The sequence below is a fragment of the Ammospiza caudacuta genome, chromosome 4 (assembly GCF_027887145.1).
Source record: "Ammospiza caudacuta isolate bAmmCau1 chromosome 4, bAmmCau1.pri, whole genome shotgun sequence".
Taxonomy (NCBI): Eukaryota; Metazoa; Chordata; class Aves; order Passeriformes; family Passerellidae; genus Ammospiza; species Ammospiza caudacuta.
Window position 1 is genome coordinate 61246579 of NC_080596.1, and position 26906 is coordinate 61273484.

General features: G+C 38.7%; 1 protein-coding gene across 2 annotated transcripts in view; it reads right to left on the bottom strand.

Annotated features, from left to right (window-relative positions):
* STK32B (serine/threonine kinase 32B) overlaps nt 1-26906 on the bottom strand; it is a 158298-nt gene that overhangs the window by 56838 nt on the left and 74554 nt on the right. For both annotated transcript variants that reach the window (XM_058803490.1, XM_058803491.1), the window contains one exon: nt 16567-16740. In XM_058803490.1, coding sequence (XP_058659473.1) covers nt 16567-16740 — 174 coding nt within the window. The remainder of the gene's footprint in view (nt 1-16566; nt 16741-26906) is intronic.

The window sequence follows — 26906 nt, forward strand, 5'->3', positions numbered from 1 at the left end:
AATTGAAATGCCCGGCAGTTCATCACTGGAGAGGTGTAACACAGTATTTATTATCTATGTAAGTGGTAAAAGAATGAGGATTATATCACCTAAAGACGATTCTGAGAAATCTCAGTAGGAATGACTAAATCTAGATGACTGCATTGTTAGTGTCAGATAAAATGACGGGAACTATATATATATATATATGTATATATATACATCAAAAGAAGAATCTGAATTGCTCAATTGAATTAATGACCATAAATAACCTTCCAGAGGTCACACTTTCGTGTTCCTTATTAGATTAAATAATTATAATAAAAAGACTGAAAAACATGGGATGATGCCACTTGCTCTAAAGCTTGAAATTCAATACAATCTCAAAAAAAGTTTCATGTGATGTGATCAGTCAGGGCTTCATAACTTTTTGTCTCTGTTTTTACTGACTGGACTTGAAATATCCATCTACAAAAGAAAGGAGTACCTCTGGTGAATTCAACCATTATTTGCCCATTTTTCTCAAGAAAACATTGACGGCTGGTTCAGTGGCTACCACCTCACATTGAAAACAACTAACTTTGGGTAGGTTACAGAAAATTATTTTTAAAAGGTACTATGCAGTAATTTTAAATAACATCAGTCCTTCTGGTTATACAATTTCTTAGGATCTGTAAGAAAACAGACAAAAAAGAAAAGATCTAAGGCTAAACAAAAAAATTCCTTGTGAATAAAGAACAAATAGGTTTGATTTCTTAGTCAGCAGCAGAGACCTGTAAGGTGCGATGAGACAAATAATAGTATCTACATGGTCAAAAAAACTTCTCTATTTGCTTTTGGAACATGAATGTGATTCATATTCCATAAAACCAAGGTAAGATAAACAAACATTGTTTTATTTTTACAACAGAGAATTAAACTCAAGTTGATTACTACAAGACATAATTTCATAAAATTCTTCTGATGTGAATAACAGAACTACCAGCTAGAGATATTTCAGCTAAGATTAATCTAATTGATTGAGGAAAGCACTTCTACACCAAATGCAGACACGTCTACCTCCTCCTCCAGGGCAATGGTGATGCCTTGAGCCCATGGACAGCCAAACTCCATGGGTCACAAGACATGTTTGTCTCAGTCTGGGTGTAGTGACCCAAAATTCACGTGTGAATCACTGAAAATTCATTGGCTGGCAGTGAAGGCAACCCATGTCCTTGCAGAACACTAAGGGTTTATTTTCTCAAAGATAGCTTCAACACATCACAGAGAAATCAAATTAGATGGATTTTGCATTCTCATAAGGATGCAAAAGAAGGATTAGGATTCAAACAAAGGGTAAGGATTCAGACAAAGGCCCTTGAGGTCAGTGGAAGGATTACACTGGCTTCAGCCAACATTGTTTCCACTCTATACAAGATTTTCTAGTACATTTTTCTCTTTAGTGCTAACAACTGAACTGTTGTGTAGGATAAACCTTAAAGTATTGAGTTAAAGGTTTTCTCTTTATCATGCAGTTTGTGTCCGATGATAACATTTTTTTCCTTAAATAGAAATAGGCATTAAGATTAATACTAGGTGCATAGCAGTTCTCAACAGCCATAAAAAGGGCAATGAGTTGGGAAATATAAGCTTCAGCTATGGATTATTTGAGTTCACATGAGACATCACTGGATCAGAGCATGAAGTGAACCATATAATGTGTGATAAAGGGTTTTCTCCTAGTTATGGAAAGAAATGTAAACAAATTCTGATTTTCACAGAGAGGCACCTTATTTCCTTCCTATTTTTTTATTACACTCACAAATAATACCAATATCCAAGGCATACAGCTCATAAAAGAAGTGACTGCATAGATATTGAGGTTTTCTGTAGCTGAATTTATTGACACTTTGGAGAAAGGAAAATTCAATATATAGTAGCTACTGTACACCCAGAGATTAATTTTTCCTAACATGTTTTGCTTCAGTGAGGGTAGCCCAGAACTGAGGTATCTTCCAGAGCTGAACTGTGCAGGGCACCTACCAGGAGGACTTGCTCAAGAAAAAGCCTTAATGAAATGAGATGAATCTTTTATTCCCTTTGTCAACACCTCATCACTCATTTATCTTTTTATTTTTCTGTCCTGACCAACATTGTTCCTAGTTTCCAGAACTGCTCAATGGTTTTAAAAAAAGATCATAGTAAGAATCTCTGAATTCTTTACTGTTATTTACAATTAGATGAATGGGAATGAAAGACTTTGACAGCTCCAGGCCTCTGATTGCCTGTTCACAAACCACTCACTTAGATTTCAGCGGTAATTGCTGCCACTTACGGTCCTTTCATAAAAAGATCTTCAGAGTCTTCTGTTCCTGCTCAAATGAATGTTGTGACAGTATATGACCCTGTGCATCACTGTAATTTTGAAATTTAAACAATTCAGTAAAACCGAAAATAAGCTGAGAAGATGAGGTATAAGAGTATTCTGTTTTTCTCTGCAATTTCCCTTCCTGGTCTTTAATGCAGAAATAAAAAAAAAAAATCCATAACTACTTCCAACTACTTGTCTGGTAGCAAGCATTTACATATTTATAATCAAACTCCCACCATCCAGTCCATTATCACATTTTGGAGCCTTTTCCTTCTGTGGGACAACCTGTGTGCAAGACCATTGTCTAGCCTGTATGAAACATAACTGCTGTAGTAATTTTCACAAGTGAAAAAGCTCTCACCCATGACTGGAGGCCCTACCTCTCCCCAAGTGCATTTAAAGAATGTCTGAACACCTGGCTCAAGGCTTGGGATTGTAGTGCAATTATATAGAAACAAGTTACTGTGGTGCTGAGTTGTGTGGTTCCTTTCTAGTTTAGTACTATTTTTTACCAGGTGTCCATGACAATGCTGGATTTACTTAACACTTGTTCTAGCCAATTTTATATATCTCTGAAAATAAAACTGTCAAAGAAGATATCAAAACACGTTCACTTACAAATGCCTGAACTCGAACAAGCTTGTTATTTTCCAATTTTATCCCCATGTGGAAATATACAAATATGAAAACATCAATTCCTTCCTTGTAGCAATAGGTGGCAGTAATGATATCTATATTTGTCTGGATGGCCAGTGGGCTTTGGAAACACTGTATTTGTCAGTTTTAGCTTGGATAAATAGTTGTAATATATGTTGTTATCCCAGGTTGAAGGAAATTACCTTTTTACAATAAAGGAATCCTATAGCTAACCTTTCAAATATCTGGATATATATAGCCAGATAATAGTCTTCTTTAGCTATGTTCAACTTCTGAATTTGCACAGATGTCAAATTAAAATAAAAATATTAAACAGAGTGTTTCATCATATTGTTCTTATTGAATAACCCAAAATTACTTTACCATAGAGGTAATTATATACTGCAGTAGCAAGAAAAATAGACAAAGATTCTTAAATGTTATAAAAGCTAGAAAGATTTGCCCAAAGGAGTCTGTGAATTTGTACTTTGTCTCCTGTGTGCTGATATCTCAGAGAATGGGACTGGAAAGTACCACTGCAGCCTTATAAACTGAGCTTTTATATCTTCCTGACACAATGGTTCTTTTTCTCCTAAACATTTATAAGCACAAGCAACTTGCAGGCAATCTAATGCTTAGTTTTCATTTTGCCTGAAGGACTTAAAGTAATGACAAATGTTACAAATCCTTTGCTGGAGCTGTTTTCTAGAGTTAATGTTACACAGGTACAGGTCTTGGAATTCCACGCAGTGCTGAAGGGACCCTGGGACAGCTGTCAACACTGATGATGCCAAGCATCGCTGCATTGCAAATAAAAAGCTTCTTCAGCCAAATCCTTCTTCAGAGCACGTGGAGGAGTCATGAAAAATCACCACAGGGCAGTAATTTTTGATAATCTCACAGCTGATGACTTCAACATTTTCTGTGTTATAGAGTCAAGTATTACTGGGACCTTCTGTGTGTACATGTCCAAGGGTCAAACCACTCTGAGTGAATCAGCTTTTAAGAGCAGGTGACACCTCTGATAACCATGGGAAGGGCACGACTCATTAGGCATTAACTGGAGCGTGGCACTGGGAGGGAATTGTCTGGTACAGCAGGAAAGTGTCTGCATTGCAATGGTGCTGCTTTCTTCCATGGCCCTGTGTAGAGAGCTTCTGACTAGAAATAAGGGAGAATGTACTTGGTGTGTACTCTGCCAGCAATTGCAAGACTATCAGACTCCTTCCAGTAGAAGGCATAGGCTGTCTTCCAATTTTCACAGGCAGAAGTCCATGTGTGAAACTAAATGACAGAAGAAATTGATGACATTTGCCCTCTGCCTAAAGACAAATCAGGAGAACATTGTTACTGATAGGCACATTTGGCTTCATCTGTTGTAAAAAGCCAGCATCATAAGTGTGGTGTTTTGTAATGACTGAAATTCATATAGCTGCTCCTTTGTTTTTCTCTGCATGAAATATGGAAAAATCCATTCAGATGTATTGCATCCCCAAGAGTATGCTCAGCTTATCAGGCAAATTCAAAAAGAAAATTTACAAAATTCCAAGCACACAGGTGTGATTTTCAGCCACTGTTCTTAAGTGCGTAATTACTGTATAATATCCCTAATATTTACCTTAAACACTCTACCAGCTTCTATACCTAAAAGTTCATGTGACACCTGTTAGAACAACAGTGCCCACAGTAATATTATCACATTATTTAACAGCTGTTTCCTTCATCCATACCACAGTACAACCAGTTATGGTCAACAGGGCTGGCAACTAAAGTGTGTCTCAGCATGGTGCTCTTCATGTGCAGGGCAAACAAAGAAACAGCAACTTCTGAAGGTTCCAGGCTTTCACAAAGTGCCTGGGCTCAATGCAGAGGTGAAAATTCCCAATAGGCACATTTTCTGCTGATCTGAGTTTCAGCAGCAGTTTCAGCAGCAAGAGAAGGGCCATGTGAATCTGGGTGGTTCACTCTGATCTGAAGCCCCAAATCACCCTCACCACTGACAGCATCTCCTGCTGGCTTGTGCCTCTGACATGGGTATGGGGATTTGGACCTTTATTCCTCAAACTGACCACCTGGCATCCCACAATATACACAACCAGAACATATCACCAAGAGGATATTGAATGTTTTCCACAGACAAGTGAACTTTGATGTCCTGCATATTCTTCCCCTTCTGGGTAATTTTATGGATTTAATGTATGCAGAAGTTTGCTGCGGTACACCAGGAAGGGAGGTGCAGTCTATTCCAGAAAAGAAAAGTGAATTTCATAAATGGTTAAAAAACTGACCTGCTACTACCTGAAACATCAGTAGCATGTCCCATGACACCTTTCTATGTTGAGCTTCACGTATCTTAGTAATAAGCTATTTGTAAGGATAGTTTTGTATGCTTTTAAGAAGGAACATTTGCAAACAAACCCACACAGCAATAAATATGTGTATTAATGCATGTTGCTGTTTAGAGTACATGAGACATGGCAGGCCACATTTGACCCAAACCCAACTCCTAGTTCAGCACACCACCCTTCTAAGAAATTTCCCTATTCTAGGAGATGTCAACAACATATTGCTTGTTGCCTGAAATCAAGCAGCCACGTATTCTAACTCCCCTTGAAGAATCTGGATGAGGAATCAGGAATTGGCAATACTGTTAGAGCCCACAGTGCCTGGTTAACTGGATTAGCTAGGCAAGAATGCAGCAGGGTTTAAGGTGAGTTTAGGCTCTGTGCAGAGAAACTGCTGCTACGGTAACTACTTGCACTGAAATGATTATGAGGATTATTCTTGCTATTTATTCAAGTGAAAACAGATATGGGATTCTGATCTCAGGTTAAAACACTTGGATTAGGTTCTGTTGTGAATTAGACATCTATATACCCATTTATTGCCTTCAGATGTATAAACATCACAGTCTTTGGAGTGCAGAAGCCATTCATATGACTGTCTATTTTTAGATGAACTGAAAACTTTATAGATTATTTTAGCTTTATAGATGTTTTTGGCTTGGTTGGCTTCTTTGAACAGACAATTAAAAAGTACAGACTCCCTCATTTAAGTCTTGGTGAGCTGTGGACTAAGTTTTTTAAGACATAAGAAAAATCTTGCATGCTGTGTGAAATTATGAAAACAACTGGGGATGTTCTCAAGTCAAATTATTGTAAGGTGTTATCACAGAAGTGCAGGCAGGTGTTTAAGCCTCTTGCAGGAGTCACACTCCGAGCTCTCATTGTCTTGTTTGACGTCATCTCACACCATGAACAACGCAATCCCTCATACATGGTTAATTGTGCTGTATTTAAAACACCTTGCACACTTCAGAATTTTTTTAGTTGCTGCCTTAAAAAAACCCCATACTTCTCATCAGCAGCATGAACCTTCTGAAGTTCTGTATTGTCTTCCATCTGTGTGAGGCTTGGAGGGAGATGTCTGTGGAAGAAGCCCGGGGGTTCCTTGCTTCCCTCCAAGGCAGGTGGACTTCACAAGCTCAGCTGTTTGTGGCATGCAGGGAACCTGGAAATACCACACAGTGGTACAACTTTTTATTGTTTGTGTACAACTGAAGCCACACCTCTGCTTGGGGAGTTAAGATCTTGTCTCATGTAAGGAAACTTGTGACCAAGTGTTTCATAGGAGGGAACAACAACAGGAATTACTGACCCCATTAACTGAAGAGTTACAGTGATCTGATGTATAGGTTCAAAAATCTAGACAACTAAAGCCTAATAATTCCATTTCTCAGCTGCAGATCTCATATGCTATTTCTTTTTGACACTGTCTCTTCCAAAAGCAAATATTAAACAATAATGACAGGATAAAAGACTGTTTGCTGGAAATGTACTTCCTTAAATACATACTCATAGTTCTTAGTTTCAGCAGCAGAGGTACTCTGGGACTCAGGGAAATAAGCTGGTACTTTAATTAGTGTTAACTCTCTTTACATATGTCAGTGCATGTGTTTGCATTGGGGTGCATCTGTAAAACATTTCTGTGGCTTAGGAGATTTGCAGAAGACAGTTGAAGGAGCACCACCAGGGAAAAATTCTGCAGTCTGAAATTAAGAGGCAAGCTGTGACTCTCTGTGGGTTTTAAAGGCAGAACTCTAGATAACTAATACATTTAATTAGCATAAAAGCTGAGAAATGCAGCATCCTGGCAATAGCTTTTCCACTCAGCAAGTCTTGTTAAGTGACTATATTAGTAATTGTTACTGATTATTGAAAATACATCCATTATTTTTTATTGGATTTCATTCAAAATAGATGTCTGACAGTCATTGAGTAGTCCTGTTGGCCTGAGATTTTAATGAAGATCATATCTTAATTGTTGTAGCAACCTGGGGGAGAAACATAGGAAATGTAAAACTGCATTTCCCCACATCATCATCTTTTCTAGAAATACACAGACAGATTGATCTTTATGTCTGTGTATTAATTTTTATCTGCAGAGTTCTGAGCAGAGGTTTTCACAGCTGGTAAATAAAGCTGTTTGACCCCTACAATGACAAAGAAAGACATACTCAAAACCACTGAGCCTTCAGTAAATCTTATCCCACTGACTGGGAATTCACACAAGCCACCAAGCCCCTATTTCCTCTGTTACTGCACCCCTGTGTTCACTCTCTCTGCTCACTCCTAACTTTGGCTTTTTGGGTCTGACTCTTTCCACAGCAGTTTTCTCTTGCCCATTCCTACACCACACTCTGCACTCCCTGGTCTTTCCCCCAGCCATCCTGGTTCCCCTCTGGACGTCTCTGCCCCACTTGATGCAGGTAGATGATGTCCTTGCTTTGGTGCCCTCAAATTAATCTATTTTACCTCCAATTTCTCTTTATTGCTACTGTCTGTCCAAAGAGTAATGTCCAAAATATTTGCAATCTAAACTCAGCCTGATAGTACAGTAAAGACAGTATCTGAGTATAGAAAGGGGGCCTACAGGTTTATCATAAAACCCTCACATTTATCTTCTAATGTATCTGTGTCCATAACTAAAACTCCAAACCTTAAAAATTGTGACATGTGCACTAAGAATATCACTGAAATAAAATTTGAGACTCTAATGGGATTAGACACAGAATAGTCACTCTGAAAGGCAAAAAAAGAGAAATGCTCTGCTTTTGTATTGTGTTTTTCTTGGGCTAGAAAGGAACTCCTCTGCATTCAGAACACTACAAAAGTTTCACATTTATAACAAAATGAAGAGCTAAATGCCTGCATTAAAATGGGTAGCCACTGGATAGAGGCTATTTCTCATTATTATTAGTCAGACTGTGGAGATGATTTTGATCATCACTATAAAGAATGACCCAATTAATCTGAACTCAATTTAATAAATTTTGGTTTATTGAAAATGCACTGCCTACCAAGTGCTGTTCCCACCTTACAAGGTCCCAGTTTGACCTAGTGTTTTAATGTCTTTCCCCACTGACAGTATTTCTTCATGTGCAAGAGCACCACAGCTGCTGAATTGCAGGTTTGCCTTGTCTCCTCTGCTGCAGGAAAGCACAATTATCCACCCTGCATTATCCTGGGAAATTCCCCTGGGATAAATGTAAGCTGTGTGTGCACATGTTGGGAGAAGCAGAGGCTCATCAGTAGCACTGTCTGTCATACAACATCAAAGCTTTGAGCTGCTGTGCTTTCCCCTCTCTAAAACCCATCCAGGGGAGTTGGGACAGGATTTAACAGAGAATATAGAAATGGTTGAAAATAACCTTGAGGGAGTGTCATGAGGAGCATTCAAGGAGAGGTAGAGAGAAGAAATGCAAGGGAAAAAATTGAAAAGGCAACTTCAGCATAACAAAGCTGATGGCAATTTGTGTCTTAATTGCAGTCCCTGCTAATAAGATAATTTATTTTTAAAGAAGAAACTGTCAGATGATCACAATTACAACTCTCACTCTTTCTCATCTCTCAGTATATCTGTGGAATCAAAAGTTGTGCAAAGGAGACCGCATCTCACCCAAAATATCAAAGCCATACTGAAAGCTTCTGAATGCATTTCCAAGGCATGAAGGAAGCTCAAATTGCAATATCCATTAATGAAATATCTTTTGCCATACAATGAACAGTTCACTCAACAGCGGAGATACAGAAGACTACTGCAAGCATGGAGAAATCAAGTAAAAGTGCACTTTTTTCTTAAGTCTTTTTTATTTTGCCATATATTGGAAAAACTTGCATTGTAAGGAAATCTCCAAGGGAATGATAGAATACTTTATGTACGTGTTACTCATCCAAATTGAAAAATATGTTGCCACCACTGAAGCAGAAACAGGAGAAGGAAACAATTGTCCATATGTTGCTCTTGGTTCATACTTTGCTTAGCATTAAATTTACAGTCTTTTTCCATATTCCATTTTCCATCTACGTACTTTAATCAAAAATTTTAGATTTCTTCACTTACTGCAAACAGAAAAGATTCAAGCACACTGCCTGCAAATCTGCCATTTCAGTGGAGAGAATATGCCTGCTCAGAGTCATGGTGGTGCGAAATTTCCAAGATACAAAGATACAAATATCAGAATATTTACAATGCTAACACTAAAGCTTTGGGGAAAAAGGGATTACTGTTGTATCACATATGGTTAGCTCTGTTCTCTCCTCTGTTAGTTAGGACTTCACATCATTGCTCATTTGATCTCTCTGGATCAGCCTTTCATCCACTTTCAGATGCATGGAGGGGTTGGGGTAGGAGGTGGAAGGCCAAAAACCAGGGTAAGCCAGGCAATGCCATATGAGACAGTGGATACTGTTATGCCTCTGTAGAAAGAGTGCCTAATCATTTTAGTTATTAATAAAAATTATTTGCATATATTTATTCATACTCTTGATTATTATATTTAGCATAACAGTATCAACATGCTATTAATGTGGTGGGTTTTGCTGGCATAAATCAGCTTGGAGCAGACACCCATACTAAAATCGCTTGAAGCTTTAAAGCAAAACCAACAATTTTAATGGACTTGTGTGAAAAAAGGTATCTCTTATAATTGGTCACAAAGAAACTAGCAATATGCTAAAGCAGAAAACTGGCATTAACCAGATCAGATTGGTGGGTGGAGATCTGAGATAATCTTGAATATAAAACTCTGCTTTAATTCTTTCAGCATCTTCTGCTTCAGTGTCTGAATGTCTAAAAATGATTCATGATTGAAATTTCAATACTGAGAAGTGGGGGGAGGAAGGAAGGAAACAAAGCATTAAATTTTATTATCCATCAATAGGATGCTAAATTATGGAGATGAGGGATATGTAGCATTTTAATACATATCATGAGCCTTAGAGCCTGCTTTTCCTAAAAGTTCATGTAAAGGGATTATTGAAGAAAACCAGGAAGGGAAAAGCAGGAATAAAGGCAGGTGATGGAAGCTGCTTTACATGGGGGTGCAACCAGTGTTTGTGTTTGTGATGTACACAGCACATTAGATGATTTTCTTATTGATTGCTTCTCTGTTTAAAAACAGAGACCCAGACAAGTGTAGATATAATCTAGACACAAAGAAGTGTATGACAAATCTAGAAGAAAGAGTTATTGATTCTTCTAGAAATTTCTTCTAGAAATTTCAAACAATGTTGTCTAAATCATAATTTTTTTACACTGATTTCAAGGTTTCCCTGAATCCTCCCCCACTTCATTGTCATTTAGCTTCAACCAGCAGAAAACCCATTAGAAATCTCTAAAATCACAATGCCATCACTAGGGTATTGAGGACTTCTACATGTCTAGATCATATCTACCCTTGCCTGGCTGTCTGATTTCAGACAGAGATGCAATCAATAAGAAAGCCAGTTATTGTGCTGTGCATGTCACAAACACACACTTAAGATGGCCTTGATTTAGGTTATCTTTAGCCACTAGTTTTGTTACCTAATGCAAGATGGTCAGCCAAGCTCAGTCTATAAGTCACATGGTCCATCTCCCACTATTGACCAGACATGTAAACTCTAAATTATTTAGGGTTTGTGAGATGAGTTTTCTTTGGCTAAACAAAAGATTTCATATAAGCACGTTCCTATTATTATTCCTAATAATGAGAGAGGGAAGATGAAATTAGGGACAAGTGGTGACTTAATCTACTCACTTGAAAACTGTAAGGAAAGAGCAATTCCCTGCTGGCTTCAGTGAAGGCGTCTCAGCCATGGGGAATTGAAAGATCGATGGGCACCTTGTGGTATTTCACCTCAGTAAGGAAGGGAGAACATATCAGGCCCACAATAAAAGATTATATCTGTGCCAGTGGGAGGAACTGGAGCACCTGATGGGACATCCTGCATCTCAGAGTGTTCCCTGTGTCTCCATCCCAATACAGCCTGCATTACTTTATTTGTAGTTTATATACTCTGTGTGTGGAATTCTCTGTATTTCCAAACTAGCTTCATTTATTAGCAGTATCTTATCTGGTATATCAAATAACTTTTTCTGTAGCTAAACAGAAGTAAAATTAATTTGTTCTTGTAGGGAGAGAACTCTGTTCAGAAGTCAAAAGGCTTGTTCTCTGTGTATTTGTGTCTTGTGGTATCTAATTCTTTGTTAAATGCATGACTGAAATTTAAATACCTTTTGTGCCTAGAATTTATGAATCACTTTCTTTATTCATCTTTGCTGGCACATAAGCATTCAGCAGGTGCTATGGCTTGCATGGTGCTTATTTTTTGACTGGTTTTGATATGTTTTCTGATTTACTTCTCTTACGCAGCTCATTGCTCAGTTCCTGCAATTTTTCCTTGGAATAATGTGGGCTAGCACTTGTTTAAAGGACATGATACAATGCCATGGAAGAGACATGGGAACACAAACTAAGAAAATTCAGTGGATGAGCCTCTTGATCTGCTGTGATCTTTGATAGTCCTTATAAACTGTAGCTGTATTATGGTTATTTTTTCCCTAGGTCATCTACTTCAGACCCTACTACATTTTTTCTCCATCTACACACACTTGCCAGAAAGTAAAAGACTATTAGTATGAGCAGAAATCTGTAAGGAACTGTGTTTCATTTAGTATATCCAGCTAAATCTCAGGTTGGCACTATTCTGCCTGTGAAACCTGTGAAAATCTAGGGGCAAATTTTCCATCTCCAAGTAATTTTCAAAACTATTTACTGCTTACATGATAAATGGAAAATGCATGAAGGGCACTGTTTTAAATTGAGTTTGTTCTTTTGCTGTATGTTGTCACAAGTGAGACAGGGAAGGCCCATTTTTAAAGTGTCTAATCATTTAGATGTAGCATCTTCTTTCACCAGACTGTCAAACAACTTGGCAGGCTCAATGATAATGAGCAGTTCTGAACACAGAGTAACTCTTGTCTAGTTGGTGGCAGCAAGACAGCCTTAGCCTGCAGTGGATCATCTGGCAGAGGAAACTGCAATGCTCAATTTGCCACCATTTTCCATTAGCTTTGGCCCACCCTGCTCTGCTATTGAGTTATTGAGTTTGGCCCACCCTGCACTGCTATTCAGAGCTGGAATAACTCCTGGTGCTGTTCTCCGTTGGAAGCAGCACTTGGAGAAATGGAAAACAGATTGGTGATCACACAGCACAGACCTGCCAAGCCAGGCTGATTCCAGTCATATTGTGCTCAAAAAAATTTTATATGTGTACTTACATATGTACACACACACACACAAACAGTTTTGCATTAAATAAACCCCACTAAAATAAAAGTGTCCTGGGCACACTGATCAAAGAGCTAGTCCAGTATCCTCAAATTGTGCTGGAAGGTTACTGCAATTTCCATTCCAGACATCTGCCACATCCAGCCTCCTCTCTAAGCAGATGAAAACCAGTGGAGCCAGACGATGATGAAAAGTTGTGAGGGCAATGCAGTTAACACTTGTCCCTTAGAAAGAGAAAATGTGATTTTTTTTCAGCATGAGCATGTTACCAGGGCAGCAGCCACAGCACTGCAGGGCCAGCACTGCTCTGAGCCAAGGCTGTAGCTGCAAGAGCATCCTGGAAGAGACAACACTGGAGCTACTGCAGGAAGAACTCTCTGAACGGAAACAGGCAGCCTGCTTTGGTGAGGGGGCAGGTGGTTTTATTGAAATGTATGAACAGCAACATTTGTGAAAGGAGAAAGTTGAGTTACTCATGGCTGAAATAAATTTATTCAGCCTTTGATGAGAAAACTTTTGTCCAATACATTATTCACTGGCATTATACAAGTTCTGGAAGGAATGTGTTTAGTCATACCATCTTGAAATGGCAGAATTCCGGATTTGATCCAAAATTTGACAATGTTTGAGATGATGTATACTGTAAGAAGCCTTTCTGGGTGTACTGGGATCCAAGGGTCTATAAGAAATGCCACCCATCTAGCTTTAAAATAGTAATTTTTTCATGTGAGAAATGTGGATAAAGTATAATTACAGCAAGGCTGTGAGAAAATAAGGGGTTTTGGTGTAACTCTTGTCTGTGACCAGCAATCTCAATATTAAGTTAGCTGTTGTATAAGTGAAAAATTTACTCAGAATAGCCTTCTAATAATAGCTGGAAACTTAGATATTTTCTTTTTAAAGTTTTTATAATTCTGGGTGAACATCCATGCAAATGCAAACATTTACAATAGAGCTGCAAGACACAGAGCAGCATTCATTATTGTACCATAATAAATAAATCCACTATAGCAGAATTATGCATGACAAATACAGATTTTATACACATGGATGTGATTAATAAAAATTGCAAGTTTCATAAATACACCAGAACAGTTTTATTCTATTTATAGCTAAATTTTTCCCTGCAGTAACAACAGTCCTATTGCTGAAATGATTGCCACTTTCAAAGTACACGCCACTAACCACATCAACAAACACAGAGGCACTGCAAGGCATCCCCAAGGGGAATGGGCACAGTACTGATCTCTGCACTCCCGCATCCATTGTCACATGCTGGGAATTCCTGTCCCCTTCAGTACCATCTCCTTTTCTAGCAAACTTCTGGGGCCACAGGCTAACCTAGAAGAACCGATTTTGTCATGGTGCTGGATGCAATAGTAATGGAAATCTCAACATATTTCATACAAATATGGTATATTAGGAGGAATTAAACTCCTAATTCACACCCCATATATTCAGTTCTTTGTGATGCTGCAGTTTGAAAATCCACCAACTCGGTCTGATAAGTCCTTTTACTATTCTTTCTTTGTAGCCAAGACAACATCTAGGATATGTTGTCTCTCAGAGGCTCTCTCAATGACTCTCTGACTTACTAACATTTTTTCCTTTTTGCTGCTAACACATTCATTTTAAAATGAAAGATCTTATATAGGTTAGCATGTGAATGCTGACTGGAAACACAATGATATTGCTGAGGCCTGCTACCACAAGGTATAAACACCAAGCAGATCACTGGTTTCATCTCCAAATGAGATGGCGTGTTTGCAGTGATAAAGGAATGACTAGATGTGCCCTCACCATGCATCACTGCTGGCTCTGATCCTGCACCAAATTGAGTCAGCATTGCACTCTTGATGCCGGATATGCTACAGAGATTTAAGGCAGCTGAAGACCCATCCCACAGACTGCAGCTCCAGGTGGTGGTGAGACAGAAGGCAGAGTACTCTGGGTTTCACCTGGCTAAATAACATGACCATGGACAAGTGGATCATTTGGGATTTTGCTGTAACTTGTGAGAAGATGAGAGGCAAAAGACTCCTCATGCCACAGTTGTATCATTTGGGCAGTGAGCAGTGAAGTGGGACAGACACACGCAGCTCTCAGGACTGCAAGCTTCAAAATAAACATCTCTTCCATAACACAGGAGGGTCCTGAAGCAGATCCCTAGACAACAATCCTAGCCAACCAGTCAGTGACACTCTGCAGCCTGAGAGAAAGCTATTTTGTCCAATCTTTCTGTCAAAACTTTTGATGCAGAGTGAAAGCCAAATCCAAATCCCAGAACTTGCTCCCAAACGGAGCCAACAACCAGCTCTGGATGGCCATGCCTTCCCCCACCTCAGTGCGAATCAGCAAGTGTTGAACCACTATGACTCAAAAAAAGAAAAAAAAGAAAAAAAAAAAATCGAGTGTTCACTTGATTAAGTAATACAAAAGAGATCGAAGTGTCAAGCCAGTTTCATAGTGGGACCATGACAAGGCAGACATTGTCACAAAAAGCCATGAACAAGCACAATGACTTCAATCCAGTCCTTCATTCTTTCAAGACATCTGTCACCTTTCTCAGGCTTTTCTGTGATACATTTTTAAGCTACAGACTTCTAGCAAAATACAAGTTTTGGCTGCAAACTGGATTATCTGAGGAATATTTTGCCAGCCTATTTGCATAAAAGATCTCACCAATCTGTTTTCCACCAAGAGCATTCCTTAAGGGATTAGAAACAAAGGTCAGCTATAATTCTGAGCTCCACTTTTAAAATACTCACTGAGAAAATAAAACTTCTGCAAAATTCATGGAAATATACTAAAATTGTAACAGTGTACTAAAGAATTCTCTTGCAATATTTGCAAGTTTTATTATATTTGAAGTTCTAACTGCAAGCAAAGCAAGTGTTGCAATGTTTACTGGAATTTTGCACAGTTTCAGTAACATGAAATACCCACCTACCACTGCATCTCTGCTCAGATAGATTTCATGCTGGCCATTCCTCCTCTGAAAGTCTGACCATATTTTTTATTGTATCTTTATTACAAAATCAGGGGGCAGCTCTGGCAAGTGGATGGGGTGAAAACTCTCCATTAATGTATTTGAAGGAATTTGTTCATACTGGACTTTGGGAGATCTATGGCACAGCTTAGTTTAGTTTGATCTCTGAAAGCCACATCCAGATTTTGTATATACAAAACTGTATTTTTGCATTCATACCACTCAAATCAGAAAAGAGAGCCCTGAATTTGGCCTAAAAAAGAGTTAAGAAAAGGTTCAAGCCATAATTTTATAATTTCATAGTTACTGTGTTGACATAGAAATAGAAGTTATCCCTGATAATTCAGTTAAATGCCAAAATGTTTAAGGGAAACAGACCCTGATTCCTGACACATTTTTTGAAATGAATACTATCTTTGCTACTGTATGGCAGAAAACCTAACAGATTGCTGTGATATAAAAAGTACAAAAAGGATGCAGCATCTATCATTGTTCCAATTGATTTGTACTATTATTCCTACTTCCCCACCTCTCTTCCTCCTGACCTTCATGCAGATGCTGCCAGTAAATGAATTATTCTCAGCTTTAGGTTCCATAACTGCTCCCTGATCTTGTTGTGGGAAGCTCTGGTACTGGATTACAACAACATTTTTGTGTTCAGTAACATTGGGGCACTGGAGAATTAAAAATAAATTGAAAGCAATCAGGCTGCTATTATGGGTTGTATTTAGTGTTTGAAGACCATAGTGAAAAATGTAGATCATAGTAAGAGATCAGGGGAAAAGGGCAGTATGAGAAGGATACAAGGCTACTGAATGGCTGTGGACTGAAAGAAAGCACTTAAAAAGAAAACGTTCCAGACCCAAATTTCACCCTTGAATAAGCAATGGGAACTTTACAGGGGTTTTGAATAAACAGAACTATAAAGTCAGATATATGATAAAGTTCCTCTGCTTTGCCAAAAGCAAGCAGCCCACTCTTCAAATGAAATGCACTTACCTGTGAATGATGTGGTATCTCTGCAAATAATCCAGGGAAAGGGCCAGCTCACAAATGTAGAGTTTTACAGTTCCTTCATTGAAGTGCACGTTCTGCTGCAGATGGTAGCGCAGGTCCCCTCCGAGTAAGAGATCCACCACCATGAACATGTCCTCTTCATCTTGAAAGGAATACCTGCAGGAAAGAGTTACAGCTGAGATCTCAGGGCAGATGGTGCAGTCACAGCCATGCCTTGGGCTGGCTCTCATTAATGAGATCCTGGTATGTCCCTGATTTGCTCAAAAGGCACGCAGAGAGGCTTTCTCACTGCTGAGGTCAGTCCTGCAAACAGTCTTGGATTGTGGTGGGACTCCGAATGTTTAAATGTTGTGCTTTAACCCCAGTGACAGCTAAGTACCATGCAGATGCTCTCTCACTCCTTTTTCCCCCAGTGAGCTGGGGAGGAGAACCAGAAAAAAGTAAAAACTTGTGGGTTGAGATAAGAACAGTTTAGTAACTGAAAAAAAGGAAAGTATAATAACAGTACTGAGGATAAAACCAGTAATAATTGTAATGAAAAGGAGAGAAAGAAAGAAAACCTGAGAAGAACAAGTGATGGACAACACCAGTGCTCACGATTCCCTGAATGTCAAGCCTGTCCCCCAGGGGCTATCAGCCCTTCCCTTCTGAATCCCCCAGTTTATATGAGCATGATACTTGATGGTGTGGAATATCCCTTTGGACAGTTTGGACCAGCTGTCCCAGCTGTGCTCCCCCCAGCTCCTGGTGCAGCTCCTCACTGGCAGACAGGAGCCACTGAAGAGTCCTTGACACAGGGTGAGCACTGCTGAGCAGCAGCCAAAACATCAGAGTGTGATCAGCATTATTCTCATCCCAAATCCAAAACACAGCACTCTTCTAGTAAGAACAAAACTAATTTTATCCCAGCTGAAACCAGAACATGAAGGCAAGCAGAGCTTGAGCTACTGCCATACTACTGTCTTATTTGAAACATGAATTAACACCTGAATGTTGATAAAACAGAATTTAAAATACCTTTAAGATTTTAACATTCTTAAATAACCATATACTCATTCAGGTGACAAAATACCTTACAAAGTAGTACCAATAAAATGGAAGGCCTTGAAACACACTTAGTATTTACACACATACAACTCTAGTTCAGTGCTTATGGAAAGTATCCTGGTAGCATTGAGAGCTGCTGTCTCAGGAGTATTTTCCATATTCAATAAAAATACACAATATTCTATTAGCTGAGTATTTTTTACAGCTTGCAGTGTAGGTCCAAATTCAATAAGGATTAAAACTGCAATTTTACTGCCTAACAATACTTTTTCTTTTCAGTCAGCAACCTATATCTTGTAAAATGACAGAGTCTTCATGGTTACTGACTGAATTCTTCTGGACCCTTTCCCAGAACTGCCTGCTGAACACTCTGAGGAGCAAATTTTGATGTGATTTAAATCCTGTAAATCTGAAGGTATAGCCAGTCAATGTAGAGTATATATATACACATATATAGTGTTTGGGCAAGCAGGAATTTCCATGTGTTTCTACTTACCTTGGCTATGCTGCCATTGCTCTGGGCTTTTGTGCTCTGAGTGAAGTGACAGAAACCTCTGGATTTAGTTTCTAAATGCAACTGTATAAGATTCCCCAAATGGGGTATGGTAAATACCTTATTTCTGATGTGAAATCACTCTTTTCTTATAAATTGTTTTAGAATTGATTTTGATGTGAAGTTATATTATAGCAGATATATATGGAGTACTGAGAGGTGATCCACAATGATAGTGCCTCTTCCAGCACCTTTGCTCCCATGAGGTGTGTAATGTATGTTGGCTGCAGATGTGATTCTGTTCTCCTGAACTTTAAAATTTATGCCAAGAAAATGGAAAAGAGAGGGTTTGCAAAAAATCTGTGCACACCCTCCCCCCAGAGGCAGAAAAGTCTATATTAGATTATTTTAATTGACAGTTATGTACGGTTTCACTTTCATTCCCAGGCTTGCACTTACTGAAATGAAGCACTGCTCAGGGGTTGTCACAGATGGTTCATTTTGAATTTAATGCTTGTTATTCTTTCTGAACACACTTCTGAGAAGTGACTTTCTTTCATACTCTGCTCTTGCATTTCCGTGTGACTGCCAAATGCCAGGAGGGGAAAGTCATTTTATTTGCATGAAGCTTACTTCTCAATAAGTGAAACCTCTGAAGCAAAATGGCAAAGTAGGTGGCACATGGTGTCTGCTCACCTCTAGAGAGCCAGAATTTTGTAACACACAAACATATAAACAGGATAACAAAACAGAAGGCTTCAAGTATATTCAAATTCTTCCAAGCATTGTGCATTACTGAGCCTGAAGCAATTGCAGAAGCGAAGCTTAAAAGTGTAGTTACATTTAAGATTTTTTTTATTTTTTGACACTTGTTGTTTTAGGTGAAGAAATTGTAGCAATTAGCAGTGGTAAAATCATCATCATAGAATGGCTTTGGTTGGAAGGGGTCTTAAAAATAATCTGCTTCCAAGCCCCCCGCCATGTGTGGGCACACCTTGCACACATTGGACCAGGCTGCTCAAAGTCCATCCAGCCTGGCCTTGAACACTTCCAAGGACAGGGCAGCCACAGCTGCTCTGGGCAACCTGTTCCAGTGCCTCACAATCCTCTGAAAAATGTTAATTTTTCTCTTCAGTTACCACTTAAGTAAGGCACAGATTTTCTTTCTTTCTTTTTTATATTATTAAAATAATTTTTGGAAAAAAAATGCAGATTGAAAACTCTACTTCAATAGTAAGTGAAATATTGTGTTTTGTCTGGGACTAAAGAGTACCCTTGGTGTCTAAAGTCATATGATGACATGTCAGTAGAATGGTAGTGATGCACCTCTAGTTTTGAGATATAAATGTCCTTAGTCTTTTTTTTGGGCAGAGTGTGAAAGCAGGGTAAAGAGTGACTGCTGTGAACTTTAAATTCAATGATTATTCCCTTTTTTTTTTTTTTTAATTATGAGTATGTTTTAAGGTGAATGTCCAGTCTAGACAAAAGACCCATGAGAATCATCTATGGAATGTGCAGTCCTTTTCACATCCAGATAAATGCTAACACTTTGTGGAACACGATTTTCACTCCAAACGTTTTTAGGCTGATGTACTCTGGCTTTCTGTGCTTGTGAGCGGGGAATGATGGTTTTCTGTCACCTGCCAGGGAAGCTTTTGTGCATTTGTAATTATTAATGATTTTAGAAAGATATCAAACAAAGCTTTCCTACTGGGCTCAACCAACCTGCACCCATTCACTGCCTTGGGACCCTCAGGGAATTTCTGGGAATCCAGGCTGGGATGACAACAGATGACAACAGATCTGCTAGTGAATCAATCTCCTGCTACTGTGCCTTGCCTCTCAGGTAAGGACATGAAGTGCAATTCCTAAGGACAGAGCTACAAGGCATTCCAGAATAACTGTACCTCTAGAACAAAATACTTTAAACCCAATCACAAAATCCAAACAAAGAAAACCCTCAACAAAACCAAAAATACCCCCAACAACACCAAAACTAAACTGGGAGACATTCAGAAGTACAGCTAATGTTTGCACTAGGCAGCCTTCCCACATAGAACACTTCTCAGATTTGTCTGGGCCATCTTGACTAGATCTTGATTTGCTAAGAAAGATTGAAGCAGATGATCCTTGACACCCTCCTACCCTTTTATTCTATGGTTCTGTGATCTTTCATGACCTGTGGAGGGAGCACAAGTCAGTTTTATATAGATGCTGAAGGTAGAATGATGTACACCAAGACACAGAGGTTGTGAAGCTCCCAAATCCTCTCTGATGTTCTGCTCTTGCACTCAGCGTTATTCTTTTTGTTTTGTATTAATATGTGTCTCTGATAACTGCTAACTGCCAGTTCTGAATACAGTTCAGTATACTGGCTCAGTTAAGACAAAAGCTGTAAAGGCACAGTTTGAAGGAATGCACATGTTCAGCATGGTATCACCAGGTTTTTCCACCCCCTCTAAATTCTCTCACACCTGACACCCGTCACTGTGCTACTCTTACACCTCTTCTCATGGGCAGCGGTGTCTTCCCCACGCAGTTGATCCAGCTGGGTCAAACCTTCATGGGTGTGGTTCCCTGTCTGGATCAGACCACAGAGTGATTAGGAACACTCCAAGACATTTCCTGGAAGGTAAAGAAATTCACCCTAGTGAGACTGTGTGTCTTTGACCTGGAGGACAGCTTGGGCATGGCAAACAGGGGAAGATCTCTGGAGTTGTCAGGCACTCCGCTAAGCAGATCTTGCAGCTACCAATTTCTAAGCTACTGAATGCAGAGCAGGAGTTTCTCCAGGTCCTGCTGTGCAGCTGGGTAACAAATGGTGTTATTTTCCTCCTACCCAGCTTTAAGGACTAACAGGACTTTGTGTACCAGCTTAGACAAATTTGGTTTGTCATGGTCACAAGCAATCTAGTCCTATGCCTCTCTCCCTCCCACAAATCCAGTATTCTGCCTTTACATAAGAAATGAAATATTACCTTTATCTTTTTTATTCTATTGCAGTATTTTAAGAAAAAGGAGGTTTTTATATATTGATCTAAGAATTGAAATAGACAAGTGAAATACTTGCCATGGGAGAAAGGAATCTTTGAAAATATTGGTACTGGTTGGGGAGGGGCTGGTGGCAAATCAGAGCAGTGAAGATTAGTTTTCAAGCAAACACTGTAATTTTACTTTTGTAAGCTTCTTATCTGTTCAAAGGGAAATGACACAGAAAAGGGTTGATTGGTTTTTGGAATGAATTCAGGGGTTGTTTGGGATTTTTATGTTAACCAGGTAGCTGAGAAATACCTTCCAAATGAATTGTAACATTGTGACTTATGTTGAATATTAATCAATTGATACTGAATACCAATAATACATTATTAGTTATACTAAAGACAATGTTCTAATCCTTCTTGAAATGAAAGAGTAAATTACTTGAAATAATTGTTCTTGTTTTTTTCCTAAGTAGTGTCATTCTCCAATTATAGGAAAACAGTTCTAAACACAGATCCAGCCTCTGCTTTCACTTGGTTGGAGAAAAGTTTGAATGCATTATAATCATCTTTCTCCAAATTAAGATAAAATTATATAATTCCCATAGCAAACAGGGAATTGAATTTTTGATTATCTTCAGACTGGAAGATAAAGTATTATTGAACATAGTCCTTGATGGAAACACATTTAAATAAAGTAGTCTGAATAAGTTGTATCTGTTTCCACATTTATATCTGTATATTTGTTTTAATAATATCTAATTTTTAGTATTTATATCATATATTTATTTAGTATTTGTAACTCTGTCTTCATAAAAGCAATTACAGATGAATTATTAAGATAATTTTTCCTCCTTTCATTCCTTCTTTTTAGTTAACCAGGGTAATTTTTCATTTAAATCCTTCCAGTTGAGGCACCCAGTATTAATATATCTTGTTTCATATGAATTACCTGGGGAAAATGACATAGTGATGGATATTTTATATACTACTTAAATTAAAGATTAGAAGCAGATTAGAAAAATTTCATCATTAAGACTAAACCTAACTTCATAATCTTGAGCTAATCAGTTAAAGCAAGGTATGCACAGTTCATATATTCAGATAACACTTCTGCTTTCCCCTGAATATGACAGATGATTGATCCTTGGTGTCTCCTAACTACGAAATTAAAGAGGGATTCTTTTCCAGCTTTCCTGGTAACATCAAAGGGACATGGGAATTTTTTCAATGACAGAAACCCCCCACTAGTAACTGCAGATTTTCCCAGTGTAGATGGCATTTCATGATGTGGTTACCTTGCTTTTTTTTTCTTACCAGTCCAATTTGTGCAATTATGTTACAGAATACTCCTCACCCACTGTAAAGCAGCAACAGGTTAACCAAGATTTACTGCATTGAAAAAGAACGGGTCACTTAAAGGCCTGAATAATTTGACATTTGCCAAAGAACAGAGTGGAAAAATAACAGTCCAGGGCTCTCTTGTATGGTAGAATAAAATATAGCTGTAATATAAGGTGCCATAAGTATAGGATATAATATAGGTGTCAAAAATAGCAACTTTCATCAGTCAAACATCAAATCATTTCAAACTGCCCTAGGCTGAAAAGGTGTGCTGAAAACTGTTACACCCACTGAGACTGCAAATAGCAAATACTTACCTTTGAATTACATTTTTCATAAAATGAAGTGTCCAAGCCAACCAAATTAATGTTTTTGTTGAAGTTTGTGTGTTCTGCCAGCCAAGGACAAGCCTCAAGAGACAAAGCCTCAAGATTTATTAACTTTGTAAATACAAATATGCAAGTATTTTGAAGGAATGTTGGAAATGTTCCTTCATAATGTCAGTTTTGTTTACATTTCTATAGATTTCTTTGTTATTTTGGAAAATGGATAAACATTACTGGAATTTGGAATTTATTGGAATTTGAGATTTGTGCTTGCAAAGTCTTTAATAGAAGTCCATTGTTGGAAAAAAAAAAGGAAATACGCTGTTTCCAAACTCAGAGGGACAAGAGTCATTTCTACAAATGTTGTTAAGAACAAAGGACAATTACTTCCTTTATTCTTCCTATATTTCTTTATAAAGTTATGAAAATATCTTTTAATATTCTCTAAGAAAACTCCTGAGAATAGGGAATTTCTTCTATAAGGAATTTGGATGTTCATGCTTATACTTTCTCAAAGTCTATTTAGTGATGAAGTAACCAAATAAAACTGGTAAGAAAAATGCCTAAATAAAAAGTAGCCTGAAATTAGGTTGAAAGATTACTAGAATTTTTTTCAACAAAGATAGCAAGAGACTTATTAGCATAGTAAATATTTACCATTAGCTCCAATGCAGGCAAATATTATTAATTAGAGACAGCTTAGTATTTATCCTCACAAGGAAGAAAATTTTCTCTCTCCAGGAGGTTGAGAAGACCACAAATCCTCTTTGATCTGGGAAAGAACTGTTCATTGTCTGGACATGAGCTGGCCATGTGCACTGCCAGCCCAGAGAGCCAAAGCTGTCCTGGGCTGCATCCAAGGCAGAGTGGGCAGCAGGGCAGGGAGGGGATTCTGCCCCTCTGCTCTGCTCTGCTGAGACCCCACCGGCAGGGCTCATCCAGCTCTGGGGCCTCCAGCACAGGGGGGACAGGGACCTGATGCAGCAAGCCCAGAGGAGGCCACCAAGGTGATCAGAGGGATGGAGCCCCTCTTCTGTGAGGAAATGCTGAGAGAATTGGGATTGTTCAGCCTGGAAAACAAAAGGCTTTGGGGTGACCTAACTGGGGCCTTCTAATACCTGAAGGGAGCCTACAAGAAACAAAGCATGTAGGGACAAGACAAGAAATAGCTTTAAACTGAAGACAAGTTTAGATTAGATATTAGGAAGAAATTCTTTACTGTGAGGGTGCTGAGGCCCTGGAACAGGTTTCCCAGAAAAGTTGTGGATGCCCCTACCCAGAAAGTGTTCAAGGCCAGGTCTGGTGAGGTTCTGATCAACCTGGTCTAGTGAAAGGCATCCATGTCCAGGGCAGCTGGAACTAGATGAAACTTGAGGTAAGTCCCTTGCAACCCATGCCTCTCTGTGATTTTGTGATCATTTCCATATGCACTGTCAACATTTGGATCAGTTGAGATACCCAAGTCACACAACCACGCCATGGGCTGGCAGCAAGTGATAATGAGCTAAACAGGAAAAAGCAAAATGCAAAATACTTGTCGCTTGCTCTATTACTATGCACTTTGCTTTCAGCTGATGAAATAAACCTCATTTCTATATTTTTGCATTCACAAAATACAGTTATTGATCGATGCTCTTTGGAAGTGTTTCAGTTCTTTCTGAGTCCTGATTATTTGAGATGGTTTGTTTTAGAACACATTTTCTTTCACTCCTTCACCTGGTTCTAATCAACGAATGTTTTGCTCCACCTAAAAGAAGCTTCTTTATTTCTGCCTCTGATTTTCCAAATGCTAGGGGAGTAAGAGGTCATTTGAGATGTGGGTTATGGTAATAATTGTAGATTGTGAAAAAGGGCAGGCTAATATTTGATGTTAGGAAGAACTTCTTTACTCAGAGGCACTGGAACATGTTGCCCAGAGAAGCTGAGCATGACCCATTCATGGAAATGTTCAAGGCCAGGTTGGATGGGGCTTTGAGCAGCCTGATCTAGTGGGAGGTGTCCCTGCCCATTGAAAGTAGATGATCCTTAAAGTCTTTCCCAACCCTGACCTTTCATATTCTATGAAAACATGGTATTTTGTTTGTCTTTCATCATGGTGATATGGTAGAGAAACCATGAGACAAACCATATGATTAAATGTAGGTGATCATCTACTACATGAGAAAGAGTTCTTACAATTTTCTGTTCCTTTTAGGCTGGGACTAAAGAGCTTAGATGCAGGGTTTGCATATGACCCATGGTCATGTGAGATCTCTTACACTGTGATTAAACAGTGTTCACTGAACATTAGAAGAGACACACAGAATAATTTTGGATGGAAAATCCCTTCAGATGTCAGGAATTCCAAATTCCAACCTCCTCAAAGCAGGGCTAATTTCAAATTAAGTCAGATTTCCTGGAACCTGACCCAGGGCAGTTTTGAAAGTCTCCAGGGATCAGAATTCCACAGCCTCTCAGGGAAGCACGTTCCAGCCTCATTTAGTCTTGAAGAGGCATTTTGCTTTTATCTAGTTAGGATTTCTCTTGCTGACCTATGTCACTTGTGTCACTCATGCTTTCAGTGTACATGAGTTTTTCTCCATCTTCATGTCATCACCACCACACCTTTGGGTAATGGCCATAATTAGTTCCCTCCCTCAGCTCAGCAGTGTCATGTCCCTGCTTTCCTCTCCAACCCAAGAACAATGATGCTTCCTCAGATCTTGTAGAAAAGGGCTGGATGAACTTATTCCAAGGAAGACCACTGCCGTAGGTAAACTTTGAGAAAATAAGTGGCATTAGTTGAACTTTTCATGAATACTTGTTTAAAGCCTAGAAAGTTTCAGACAAATAGGATGAATTTTTGGTACATTATGAACAATGAATCGGAGGGAAAAAATCACACTGCTATCAATTACTGTGACTCTGGAAACATTTTTATTTCCACATATTAAGAGCTCTGTTTTTGCAAAAGGCTGGTCTCTAAAAGTGTTTTCTCATAATTTGTTTTTCAGGAGAAAATTAATTACTTTTCTGGCTCATTTGCTCATATTCTTGTAGACTTAATGACACAGTCTCATGATAAAGTCTGTGTTTTCTCAAATATTATTAGACCAATGATAAAGTAAGACTTGCAAATGAATGCAAAATAAGCTCATTTCTCAGTCTATTTGTTTGGGATTTTTAGCAGACTTGGATGCAATATCCTCAAAGCTCATTTTAATTGTTCTGCTCTCATGAAAAGCATGGCAGCTTTCACCAAGCTCACTCAGTTTTACTCCCTGCAACCAAAGTCTGCTTCATTCTTCATCAATTGTTTTCCAAGTGTTTTATCTTTCATCTATCTTTTGTTGAGTAGAATAAAGAAAAGTCTCCACTATCTTCTGTTCTATTTATAGTCTTTAAAATAGATACATCACAATTATACATGAGACCTCAATTTTGTTTGAGTGAATTAGAACATATATATATAGAAGGCACTTGGGATTTGTTGATACTCTCATCTGAATGCAGCCTCTGAACTCCATTCAGCTGTGTTGGAGATTTGCAGTGGCTTGGCCAATGTTCACCGAGTTCTTCATTATCACTTTGTGTTATTATCACTGCCAATTTATAGCACTTCATGTGCACGTGGCACTACAGCAGTAGCAATTATGTCTGCAGTGCCAACGAGTCTCTCTTGTCTCTGGCTCGTCTCAAACACTTCCAATTAAAGCAGGCAACAGACAGCTTGTGTGACGAACTCAGGGAAACTGCTCACACAAACAAGGGCCCCACTACCAATACAGGAAACTGCTCACCTAGGAAAATAGGTGCCTGAGAAATTTGTGGGTGAGGAAAAACTCATGGGGAATAATGGACTGAAAACTTGTACCCCATTTGAGATGCAGGTGAAGATCTCAGTCTGTAACTTGCAGAGATTGATATATACATAAATTATGGAATAACAGAATCCTTTAGGTTGGAAAAGACCTGCAAGATCAAGTCCCACCATTAACCCAGGACTGTTAAGCCTACTACTAAACCATGTCCTTAAGATCCACACAGTGTAACCTTAGACACTGCACAGATTGTGTAGGTGTATCTCTGTGTGTTTGGCACCCTGCACGGGTTGAGAGGCTTAAAATAGTGCTTTTCTTTTTCATTTATTTAGGC